This window comes from Lissotriton helveticus, chromosome 6 (assembly GCF_964261635.1).
Source record: "Lissotriton helveticus chromosome 6, aLisHel1.1, whole genome shotgun sequence".
Classification (NCBI taxonomy): Eukaryota; Metazoa; Chordata; class Amphibia; order Caudata; family Salamandridae; genus Lissotriton; species Lissotriton helveticus.
The window spans coordinates 592,745,449-592,758,836 of record NC_136067.1 but is presented as its reverse complement, the minus strand read 5'-3'; the positions used below and the strand labels follow the sequence as shown (position 1 = coordinate 592,758,836).

Sequence of the window (13,388 nt, the reverse complement as noted above, 5' to 3'; positions counted from 1 at the left end):
GATACCACTATACCCAGTTGATTAACTGGGCCCTTACACCTCGAAAGCGAGAGGCAGCCACCCGCCCTCTAACAAAGTTTGAATCCTTCCACACCAAGACCACTACCATGAAAGGGGCGATTTCATTCATATACAAATTTCCACTCACCACCACACTCTACCCACGACCACAATACTTGTCCATGTGGGAAGGAATACTACAGCGCGGTATTTCTGACGGCGAATGGGTGCAATTATGGACCAACATCACGAGATTCAATCATTCCACAAAGCTTCGGGAATCTCACCTTAAGACTATGAAGGACTGGTATTTTCATCCGTCCAGGCTTAGTCAGATCTTTTCCAACACTTCCGATAGATGCTGGAGAGGGTGTGGGCTTCTGGGGGACTTCCAACACATATGATGGGATTGCCCGACTATCCGCCCTTCTGGGAAGAAATACTTCCACATATTAAAGACATGCTAGAATACCTCATCCCGACCACCATGGCAGGGGTCCTTCTTGGGCTTCGCGACCCCTCCCTAGAGCACCAGACTCGAGCAGATAAGACAATCATGTGGCTCTGAATAGGAGCATCGAAGGTTACCCTGGCAGCTGCTTGGAAGAAGAAGGAAGCACCAGCAATTTCCCTTTGACATTATCAACTATGGAAGCTGCTTAGTCTGGAACGAATGTCAGACATCTTTAAGGACAACTTTAAGAACTTTGAATTTAAATGGGGCTGCCTAGTCACCTTTCTTTCACGTGGACTAACATCAGCTGTCTGTCCTTCCACCATCAGAGCCCTTCATCTCTTTCAATTTTGAGCTGCCTCTCATACCACAAGTCAAATACACTGCATGGATGCTGCCGCACCATTGTAGGGGAGGGAGGGGTATGGGTTTTCTTTGTATCTGTTTTTGTTGCCTCCCAGTTAGGGATTGTTTCTACGTGACTGTAGCTTATTCCCGGTGGCATCTTCCAATTGGAAGACCTAGGAAACTTACCATCGCAAAAGAAAGATGGGATATATGCTGAATTGTTTGCTATCACTTACTGATCATGAAGATCTGCCCCAAGCCCCACTATTGTAAGAAACTGAAACCTTCATGTAAGCAGACCACTGAGAACGGTGTTGGGCTTACATTGAGCATTGTGCAACTCTAGCCAATTACAGCCGTGCCGAATTCTGCAAACCCCCCTGCGAGGGGTGATGTGATAGTACTGATATATGAGGTACTTTGAAAAAAGTTTAATAAAAATATGTTTGACAAAAAAATATGGATAAGGTACACTCTGGAGAGAGACACTCGAAACCTACTAAGAGCTGAATGCTCCAGACCTTCCATAGATGAGAAGGTCAAACTCCAAACCTTGACCCCAAACTAATTAGATATCTCTTTAAACTCGGGAGAGATCCGAGAAAAGGTATGTAGAGATCCCTTAGGGGCTGCCAAGACCGAGTCCTTGATATCCTTGGCCCACTGGCCAGGAAGGATCATTGATACAGCCGAATATAGCCACATAAGCGGAACACCCCTGAACACTGAAGTTATTAGGGATCTCAGCCAGAGAGCCCTGATTATATTAGGCAATGCCAGCCTTAATTCGGAAATGAGAAGAGTAGTTCTTACTAAAATGTCACCCAAATTGAGTGATTTGGCTGACAAAGAGCCCTCTCTCAACCCCGAAGGACTTCTCTTTGTTGAGGATCTTATCAAGACACTTGGCAAATATGTGTCTACCTTTACAGCTTTGGACAAAGCCCATCAAAACATGAAAAGGGTTTTCAACACCAATAACTTTTTTGGTAGGGCCGGAAGAAGGGGCCTCTCTTCCGGACGCTTCAACCGCAGGCCCTACTCCAGATCTAGAGGATATGGCAGAAGAGGTTACCAACCCTCTAATACCCCTCAGTTCTACCCACAAAGAGGAAGAGAATTTTGCTCACTAAGCTTCAGATCACGTGGAGCATCCAACGACAACATCCATCAGAGTGAGTACAATTTCACTTTCTCCTACCCTTTCTTTTTCCCCAAAAGTAGGAGGCAGACTCAAATTCTTTTTTCACAATTGGAAATTAATTACTCAAGACTCTTGGGTTCTGAACACAGTAAGGGGATTTATGATAGACTTTATAGAGACCCCCTCTCAAACTTTTTTCCGAAAGAGATATTCCTCTCCCTTTAGATCAAGAAAAAATAATAGAGGAGGAGATATCCTCCATGCTTCAGAAGGGCGCAATTATAGAAGTTCCCATGGAGACGTTAAGGTTTATAAGCACACTCTTCCTCGTCGAGAAAAAAGACAAAGGTTGAAGACCCGTCATAAATTTAAGGGATCTCAACAAATATCTTGTTTACAGGCACTTCATGATGGAGGGCATCCATCTTCTTGGAGAATTACTACTAGAAGGAGACTGGCTAGTCAAACTATACCTAAAAGACACCTATTTTACCATCCCTATGGCCAAGGCTCACCAACCCTTTCTTCAATTTATGTGGAAACATCACCTTTTCCAAATCCAAGCTCTCCCTTTCGGCCTCTCCTCAGCACCTTGGTGTTTCACTAAAGTGATGAGATCAGTCGCATCTTCCCTGAGGGAAAAGGTATTCACATGATCATATATCTAGATGACATCCTTATTCTATCACAAGACCATTCTCAGATCATCCACGACCTGGAGACTGTAATAAACCTTCTAGAGAAATTAGGCTTTATCATAAACAGAGAGAAGTCCATACTATCCCCCTCCAGAACCATGGAATTTTTGAAATTTACTGTAGATACCACAACATGTCTTCTTCTTCTCCCTCCAAAGAAAATATCCAAAATGAGGAAAGAGATAAAACATGTTTTGAAACAACAGAACTTATCCTTGAGGGAACTAGCCAGGTTACTAGGCCTCCTTTCTTCTTTCATCCAGGTTATCTTTCCGGGTCCCCTAAATTATCGTGCTCTTCAGAGAATAAAAGCAAGAGCCCTTCGATCGGGCCTTTGGTACGGGGATCATATTTCCCTGGACCCGGAGGCAAGACTAGAACTGATCTGGTGGTTAGAGAATTTAGATGCTTGGAACGGAAAAGCAATTTTTGGTTCAGCACCAGAGTTTGTCTTAGAATCCAATAGAGCCTTCATGGCTGGGGAGCCTTTCTTCTAGATCAGAACACAGGCGGTGTTTGGTCTCAAGAGGAATCCTCACACCACATAAACTACTTAGAACTGACCCCCGATCTGTATGCTCTGATGAGCTTCAAACACTTCCTTCAAGGCAGAGCTGTCATTCTAAAAATGGACAATATGTCTGCAGTTGCCTATATAAATCGCCTAGGTGGAACAAAATCTGCAGACCTCTCGAATCTAGCCAGAAAGCTTTGGATGATCTGTCTGGAACACAAGATATCCCCAAGGGCCGAATATCTTCCAGGAAAACCAAACATATCTGCCGATTGGAACTTGAGGCTCCTCTTGGACCACAGTAATTGGAAGCTTAACGTCTCTGTCTTTAATTCTCTCTACAATCTTTGGGGTCCTCTGAAAATAGATCTCTTTGCCAGCAGATTGACTTTCCAACTGGAAAATTATTACAGCTGGAGACCAGACCTGGGTGCTCTAGCAGTAAACGCCTTTCTTCAGTGCTGGAAGGGGAGCAACGCTTATGCCTCCCCCCCTTTGCAATGATTCAGAGGGTTCTTCAGAAAGTGAGACATCAACGTTGCTCAATTGTCCTAGTCACTTCCTTCTGGCCATCTCAAGCTTTGTTCCCCACCACCCTAGAGCTGGCTTACGACCTTCCCTTCCTGATTCCTTTCCTAGTGGATCTTCTTACAGACGTAGACGGACCAATTCACCCCCTAGCTTAAACAGGGAATTAGAACCTTCTTGCCTGGAGAGTGTCAGGAAATGCAATGATCTCGCAGGCCTTTCTTCAACAGCTTCAACTCTCCTCTGAAAATCTTGGGCCCCAGGTACACACTATCGATATAACAACATATGGAAATTATTAGTACGTTGGTGCTTGGAAAGGAACCTGGATTCCGTGGAGGCACCTATCGTCGACATAGTTAATTTCCTCGTAGAACAATTCGAAAGAGGTCTTATCTATAGATCGATCAATTGTTATAGATCGGCTATCTCAGCGGGACATTCTCTCGTCAATAGTAAGTCTATTGGTAAAAACGCAATTATTTGTAGGGTCCTCAAAAGTATTAGACTCAGAAGACCTCCTAAACCTAGATATCAGTCTCTATGGGATGTTAAGTTGATTCTTGATCTTTTCTCAAGCTGGCCTGATAATACTCATTTAAATAGGAAAAATCTATCCATCAAACTTGCCACTTTGCTTTGTCTTGTATCTTGTCGTAGGGTCTCTGACGTAAAAGCTCTTGAAATCGCAAATAGATCCTACAACATGGTTGGAGTCAAATTTGATTTATTTAGAAGAACCAAGACTATGTCTGATTCTATATTTTATCCACGCTTTGATCTTTGCAAAAAAACTTTGTGTGTGGATTGTATGAAAGAATACGACTGCAGAATGAATGCTCTTCATCCTTTAGGTGTATATCAGTTACTTATCTCCTTCATTAAACCTCACAAAGCTATTACTTCTGCTTCTATTGCTAGGTGTGTTAAAATTGCTATGAATTTAGCAGGTGTTGATTTAAATATCTTCAAAGCTCATTCAATCAGAGGTGCTATGGCCAGTAAGTCCTTCTGGTCTGGAGGTAAGTTGGATGACGTCCTTAAAGCTACCGACTGGTCTAATGCTAGTACTTTCGCTCTGCATTATTGTAAACCAATTTCTCATAGGTCTTACGAAGCTACCAACATGCATAATGTAGCCTCTGGTCTTGTAATGAAATTGCGATTCTCCTATTACCATGACTAGAGAATCTGGATTTCATTAAAGACACGGAGGCTAACATTATCCCTCCCTCCCTCCCCTTGGATATTTTAAGCTTACAGTATTTTTATTTACTCTATCATATTTGATGTTCTCTAGATTGAAGTCTTTTCAACTTTGAATTGCTATACCTTGTTTATTTACATCTTTTGCATCCTCATTTTAGCATTTTTTATTCTGGAGTTATTTGCATCTTTCTTTTCTTTTTCAGATAATCTCTCTTAACTTCAGGATTTTTGACATTTGGCTCATCCATTGTCCTTCCTTTCTTCGTTTGGTGATGGCTTTAAGAAATTGTTTGTTGTTTGGACTCTAATTCTTTGGATCTTATCCTGTTCTACACTGCATTTAAAAGAGGCAGATTGTTATGGGCTCATGCCTTTTATCTTATGTTAACGTTCTATTCTGGAACTTTTGTGCTTTATGATGTATGCGGCTGCTTGGACTGCATTAAAAGAGATATACATAATGTTAACCTCCGTGTCTTTAATGAAATCCAGATTCTCTAGTCATGGTAATAGGAGAATCGCAATTTTCTTTTTATTTCAAACATATGCCCCACGAATTAAAGAAAACTAAGGCTAAAAAAGATGAAAACATGCTGGGACTTGTATGCTTAAAAAAGGATACATTGGATATAATTTTAATGATCAGTATGGGTCCTTCTTAGCTGGCAGGTGGTCTTATACAGGTATAGAAACCTAATTTAGTTTTAATGCACATCACGATTCTTCCTAGAGTAAAGAACATGTGCTACTAGTTTTAATTTACTGTATACCAGAGACATAATTTAAACACATGGATGATCAGAGGGGAAAAAAGGATGAACAATGGAAAGAAAAAACAGTGCACTTCCTTTTAGAAGTATAAGAAAGCCAATGGCTGAAGTAAGCTGATCAATTTCCTCATGTTGTATACTGTGGTCAGTTGAATCAAAATGTGAATGACATCTTAAGAAACTAATGAATGAATCTGGAAAATATTTATAATATGTACGCACTTTTTATAAATTTGTTTTTGCTACTTCTAAATTGAAACCTAAAGCATGCATTTTTTTTTTTGCGGAGTTATATATAGCACGAACTTGACCCGAACCGAATCGGGTATCAGAGCGCTTTACATAGCACCAGTTACGTTACAGGAGGACACACATTCATTTTTGTTACGCACGGGGAGATTAAGTGATTTGCCCAGAATCACAGGATGTTTGGTGTCGTTACCGAGACTCGAACCCAGATCCCCAGGTCCGAGGTCCGAGCACCCTTGTTAAAACAAAGTGAGTACTCAATTCCTGCATGTTGTGTTGCAGAAGGTAATTACCTGTTGTAATTGGTGATAATGTAGGGTACCTAGAAAAATAAAATGTACGTGAGTAAAGTGAGCTATCCTGATCATTTCTTTGCAGACCTGTAAGAATTTCCCACACCTCTCGTGGAAGATACCGGTGACCAGGATTCGTAAGTCAAATGGTATAGGTCCTGAATGGTTAAACAAAATTGATGAAGCTTAGGTTTACCTGTTCAAAGTGTGTATGTTGATTTATGGGCCCAGGTGAGTATGGTAAACGGGCAGGTGAGCCCGCGCTCTATCACACCTGGCTATCCACTGGCATGCAGGAACATAACTTTGACGGAGAGGCCATCAAAGTATAAGTCAAGGCCTTTCTTAAGGTGGGTAAGTGCTCAGTCGTGGCAGGCACATGTTGTAAGGATATTAGTGTGGGTCTCAACAGAAGGCAGCTGCAAATCCAGGACCTCAGCTGCATGTTGGTCCATAACCGCAAATAATGCCCTCACATCAGGGGTCAAGTGGCAAGTCTGACCTTATTTGAGGGGGAGTCTCAAGCCCACTGGCATCTTGAAAGTCCATATAACAATTGTCATCAACATAAGAGGAGGAAGAACACCATCATCTATTTCACCATTATCATCTCTCTTTGGTGTTGTACCTTGTACAGAACCAGAATCGAAAAGATAATGGAGCCTTTGTTGACACAACCGGCCTGGTAGAGGCATTGGTACAAAATGATACTACATGACGAATGAATCAGCTTTAGTGATTTCATAGAGCAACATCAGTCAAGATCGGGCTTAATTCAGTTTGGGGTCAGACATCAGCATCAGAATCAGAACCTCTTCCGGTGGCTTTGGCCAAAACTATGCAGCATAACTTCTTGAGAGGCCGTTATTTGGTGTGGGTATGGCCCAAGGAACTGAGGACACACCAGCATCAGCTGGGTGATCGGCTCTAGGACGCCAGAGGAGACGCTTAATATTGTGAAACCCTAGCGCCTAATGATTGGATATAGAGTGGTGGGATGGAGTCAATTCCTGCTTTACCTTTTTTATGTTTGAACTTAGAATTCAATTTGGGCTTACCAAATGGCTTTGACCATACCTCCCACAGGACCGCCCCAGCAGTGGCCCCAAATTTGCCCCATGACCTGGAGTGGAAGCAGGATTTACGTGAGGGTCTAAGTTACTTCTTATGTTTGGTGAGATACAGCTTTGTTTCCAAGGCCCAGATTGTCTTTTGGTTCACAAAGATACCCTTGTTTCACGATTTGAGTCATGTCTCAAGCTGAAACACCTGACAATCCTCCTGCAGGTTCATTATTGTTTTCTGCAATCACAGCTTGCCTGAAAACCTTTCATTTTAGGGGGGAAGCATCGTTGTCTGGCACCACATAATGGGTATTCTAAGGTGAGGAATCTGCAATTCGAAAAATCTATCAGAAACATTACTTTTCTAACAATTCAAGTTCCCTGGGAGCACAATGGGAGTGTGCACCCACTTTCTGCACCCCGCAGGGCACTTTAGTATTACATAGGCTGCAGATGTGTGTGTGGTCCCTTCTGTAATACTGCATAGGTCGTTCCCTCATTTGCATGGAGGTGTGGTCTTATAAAAATGAAGGAATCTTTTTGCCTTCGCATCAGTGCATATTATGGACTTGGGCGCAAAGGCAAAAAACCCATCAGGAGGCACAATAAAAATGAGCCACAAAAAGGTTGTGCAGTATCAGTGAATACCCTGTAAAGGCAGCCCTTTGGTGGCGACAGAGGGATCCCCTAGGCTCCAGACATCCCCCCTGCTAGCAGTAGCGGTCACTCATTGCACCTGCCTACAAGGGGATCCCTGTTCCCTCTCTAAAGTGCAGATGGGCGCTACCGGCACAGTGAAACATGGATCAGCTAATTAAAGCAGCCGGTCCATATTTCACTTAATGTGCGGCTCCAGGGCAGCTCCGAAGTCATGGCTGTCGAGGACAGTGCATTTATTGTAATCCAGCGCACTGTGAACATGAACAGTGCACCTGATATAGAACACGGGTCCTGTTGGACTGTTATAATGCACGATTATTGAACTGAACAAACTGAGCACCAGAAACTTGTAAAGCCCTAGGTGGGGTATATCACAACAAAGTGAAATATGGGTCGGCTACAGGTTTTTCATTGCAATTCGAAATTTAGAATGTTATTATGTCTATGGAATCAATCACTAAAGTACCACACCAGCTGTTTGGTTATCGCGGAAATCAGAGGTTAGAACAACCACACCAAATGAACTCAGAGCTTAAAATAAACATATTTTATCCAATAAATCTGGTGTCATCTGCTTTTACACTTGCGCCTCTTATTGCATAAATAATTTGGATCCTGGTTAAGAAAGGTATGCTAAACATTAGCAGTAGTACCGCAAGGGAAAAACATGTTGGCACAGATCAAAGAAGAGTAATGTGCAATCAGTGTCAAAATGCAATTTATACTTGAACCAAATTGTAACAGAATGGCAACCAGCATCCATACAACCTTAGGAAAGTGGGGTAGTTACCAACAGTAACTTCCTCACATGAAATAAACACACAAAGCTGACACTGAGGAGAAACACCTGCATCTCCAATGCATACAATGCATTTTAAGAGAGAATCTTGCGAGCACTCCATATGTACAGTCAACAGTCAGTGCCGTTTGTATAACTTTTTGTGGGCAAATGCGAGTAGCCCAATCTTGTTGTTCTCTGTACCGTGATAATTAAAAGCAACTTTAATCATGTCAGGAAGGTGTATTAATCCTGCTACATGCAGTATTTCGTATGTGTCTAACTAATTAGCTGTTTTGGAAGCTAGGGTAATTACCACAACGTTTTGGTTCTTGCTTCGAACTTGTTATCAATTTCTGTCATTCATTGCCAAAATATTTGGTTCAACAACAATCGTAATATGCCTCTTCTTAACTATTGCAATGTTCATGTAAAATCCTGTTAATCTGTGGCATTGGTTTTCAATGAAGCTTAACATAGTGTAGCATGCTGTGAACGCAAATGAAGAAAATACTTTTGAGAAGCATGCCTTGCTATTTGTAATAGTTCTGAGTGTACATAATTTACAAACATGACATTATCTCGGCACATGATTTCACTTTGCTAACGTCTGAGATTATAGAAATACCTCGCAGATGCTCCTGGTTTATCACTGAGATGATCTATACTGTCTGGCTTTGGAATTTTAGACTCCAACGTTCTGGATCTTCAGACATTTTAGGAAGATGGAAGACAATGGATGGCAAGAAGAACAGGTGGAAGAAACAGAAAGATGGTCACATGCAGCGAAGATAGGAAAATCACTGAAGAAAGATAACAAATGAGCAACATGTACTGAAAACACATACAATTCCTGGAGTTTGTTGACAGGTTCGGCTGGTTTGAGAGGTAACTTTTTTGTTTTTCTCATACATACAACTACAATGGATGGCAAATATTGATTTCATCAAAAGGAACATAATAGACTATGAAATTCATACCAGAGAATGTAGATATGAGCGGATCTTAGTTAAGGGAGTACCACAGAGGCTACAAATACTTGCACGCTATTTTCTTGAAATGCTGTATATTTTGCATTTGAATCATCAATTCATTTTTTTAGAGACGACTGTTTATTTCTAGGTACCTACTCATTGGTGGTGATTTGCTGCAATTTAAAAATAATGTGCTTCAATGTGAAATATACTTGAAAAGATATCCCTTGTGATAACATGTAGCCCTATAGATTAACCTCATCTTTGATTGTGGAAAAGATACGCATAAGAGGAAGAACTTCTACATGTGTAAGCAACATTTTGCATGAAAAACTACAATGATCCTGCACTTGTAAATCATTATCGGATTTTGCATGAAGAGTTCCCACTTTTTTAAGCATAAGTGAATAAGTCCAATATGGCCACGAGAACCTAGTCTGTTGAACTATGTTCTACCGAACAGTCACAGAGGTAACAAGCTTTGACAAAGTCAATAAGTCTCGCCTATGTGAGGTCTATTGGATTTGTCTATGTTTTCTAGCCATGTTATACAGCAGCATGGCTGCAGTGTAGCATAGCTGAAAGTAAAAGAACATTTTTTTAAAAAGCTCTATGACGCGGTCAATGCTAGCAGCATCGTAGCATTTCTTCAAAAACATTTATTTCAACCCTGTTGGATGGCAGCCACTCTGCTGTCCAACATGGCAAAAACCCCTTCCCTTTTCTTTTGAGCAGAGCTGTCCCTTGGACTCCAGTCCTTACCTCGGAGGAATCCCTGCATTTGAGGCCGCCGCCGCAGCTGACAGTGTTTAGAACCACGCCGGACCAGCTTCGCGGGTCCCGCAGCGCCTTGTGTGCTAGAGGCGGCTGGCAGTGTGTGAGCGCTACAGAGGAGGCGTGGGCAGGTGAGAGCGTCGGCGGGGCTGCGAGCACGCAGGCAGGGACTCCAGTGTCCAGGAGCCCCTGCGCGCCCATTCAACACACCTGGGCTGCTCTCCCCGCTGGCCACACCCCCCTGTCCTTCATCCAATCAGCCAGCAGCTATAGAGTTTAGAAGCTGACCACTCCCCCGCTCAGCGGGAGCGAGCGGGAGCGTGCCGGGAGAAGCCCGGGACAAGGGCGGGACCGTCTGTGGCCGTCCGGGGCCGAAGGAGGCCGGGCTGGGCCACCCCACTGATATTTATTGAACTGGTACCTTAGAGTGTTGGTGATCTAACCTGCTTTTAATTTATTGAGGTGGAAAAAGGGTTACTCTTATGGCTTGTCCCACTAACATTTCTACCTTGTTGCCCTCTTTGAATGAGTCAAGGGCTGCTGTTATGGGCCCCCTAGACACCTATTTTAAACGGCTGCCACAGGATATTGATAGGGAAATCGCCCTGGCAGAAAGACGTGCGGGACGCAGGCTGTCCATTGAGCTTTTAAAAACCCCTGCTGATAAACGTACAAGCCAAAGCTTTCCATCATTGGTCACTCCGTTATCATCCATTATGTTGCCTATCCCACAGGAAGTTCCACACCTCTCTCCCCCAACGATTGAGCCATTGGCTACATTTCCTTTGGGACTAGTAACCTCTACTTTGCTTGTAACCCCTCCCAGTGTTTCTGCCATTCCATCCACTGGGCAACAGTTTACACCACAATCTAGTGTTTTAACACATGCTGCAAAGACTAAATCCTGTCCCAAAAGGAAAAGGAGTGTAGTTACAAAGAAATGTCATGCTCCAAAACCTCCAAGGAAATACAGGAAACTAGGAACATGTACACGACCTCGTGATACTACTGGGAATAACTTTACTGGGCCAACAATGGGTGAGGGAAAAACTGTTCTGCCAGGCTCAGATCCCATAGTTATAGCATCCCCTGGGACACCACCACCTAAGCCGCAATTTTTCTTGGAGTTGGAAAAATTAATACGGTCCCTCTTGAACCCCTTTGAAGACAGACTAAAAAAAACTAGCTGACCAGCTGGACCATCTAGAGCAGTCTAGTCTAGATAATTTCTTTTCAACCAAATCCTTAATCAAGTCCTGTCTTAAAACAGGCGAGAACAGGAATCAACAGCAAATAGTTGAGAGAGATATAGCTGCCCCCTTGGTAGAATTACATCCTCCTGTTGCTAGTATTGCAAGTATTTCAACTGACCATCGAGGGAATGGACAAAGTAGGAAGACTACTACCGAATTGCCAACTATCCCAACTAAAAGCAATTGCGGGAAAACCAAGCCCCGTGGTATGGTGGCCAAAGGTAGCAAGGAATGTCCAAAAAATGTCACCCCTGTTAGCAATGTTACCCAATCCGTACCAAGTACCCTGATAACTTTCCAGGGTCCCTTGGTCAGTAACGACAGAAATTCCTGCAAAAATAGTGTTGGAACATGTAAGTCCTATGTTCCACAAGTTCAAAAAAGGGATGGTTCTGTAAGTAGTGGTAACGATATTTCTGGGAAAAATAAGGCTTCCTTGGCATTAAAGAACGCTTCCCTACCATGCCTTATTGTCCGAGAACAAAGCCGACCAACACCTTGTGTGACAAAACCTCTAACAAGGATACCACCAATAAATCTTACTCCGGATTCCTATCCCTATGTGGCTATTCTTACCAATGTCCCACCTCTATTGGTAGGGAAAAGAGAAACCTACCAGATGTTAAAAAACAAGGTCATATACTGGCTAAGGGTTAATAGACCATTGCCTAGTGTTAGACGGGGACCCTGAGGGTCGGCCGGATACTGAGGGAGAGATCCCCGAGGGGGACCGTCTCCGGCGATCGTACAGACAAGTACCTCCCTCCCCACAAACAGGCACCACACCAAGTCGAGTTCAATGCTTTATATAAGGTTCTTAAGGCAAGGATATCAGCGATACAGGATATCTTGGACCCGGGGGTCCTCTCACTTCTAGTCTCTGTAGGGAAAGGGGGTAGCGGGACAGTCTTGGTACCGGCTCGGTACTGGTAGTGGTACGAGGAGAGCTCACAATCCTCGAGCTGGAGTGTCTGTGGATCGGGCCGCGGCAGCGCCAGCAGGCCAAGATGGTAGTCTCACAAGGCAGAGGGCCGCGGCAGCGCCAGCAGGCCAAGATGGTAGTCTCACAAGGCAGAGGGCCGCGGCAGCGCCAGCAGGCCAAGTCGATGGTTTCACGAGGCGGAGGGCCGCGGCAGCGCCAGCAGGCCAAGATGGTTTCACGAGGCAGGGGGCCGCGGCAGCGCCAGCAGGCCAAGTCGATGGTTTCACGAGGCAAAGGGCCGCGGCAGCGCCAGCAGGCCAAGATGGTTTCACGAGGCAGGGGGCCGCGGCAGCGCCAGCAGGCCAAGTCGATGGTTTCACGAGGCAAAGGGCCGCGGCAGCGCCAGCAGGCCAAGATGGTTTCACGAGGCAAAGGGCCGCGGCAGCGCCAGCAGGCCAAGATGGTTTCACGAGGCAGAGGGCCGCGGCAGCGCCAGCAGGCCAAGGCGATGGTTTCACGGGGCAGAGGGCCGCGGCAGCGCCAGCAGGCCAGTCACGGATGAGTTCTTCTCGGGTCTCTCGACTCCAGGATACAACTGGTTTCCTGGTCTGGTCCTGCCCCAGTTATAGGTCTGGTCCCCTTTGATGTCCGGACCCTCGCGCCTGGGGGGCCGGGAGGTCCGGGATGAGGGAGTCCAGACACCCAGCAGGGGGGTGGAGCCAGCGCCCAGGCGGCCGGGGGTGATCGACACCTGGC

General features: G+C 44.4%; 1 protein-coding gene across 7 annotated transcripts in view; it reads right to left on the bottom strand.

Moving 5' to 3' along the window:
- Positions 1-13,388, bottom strand: part of RIMS1 (regulating synaptic membrane exocytosis 1) — a 2,308,950-nt gene that overhangs the window by 786,465 nt on the left and 1,509,097 nt on the right. For 3 of the 7 annotated variants that reach the window (XM_078648052.1, XM_078648042.1, XM_078648045.1), the window contains one exon: positions 9,338-9,415. The exons of the other annotated variants lie outside the window; for them this stretch is intronic. In XM_078648052.1, coding sequence (XP_078504178.1) covers positions 9,338-9,415 — 78 coding nt within the window. The remainder of the gene's footprint in view (positions 1-9,337; positions 9,416-13,388) is intronic. 7 annotated transcript variants of the gene reach the window in all.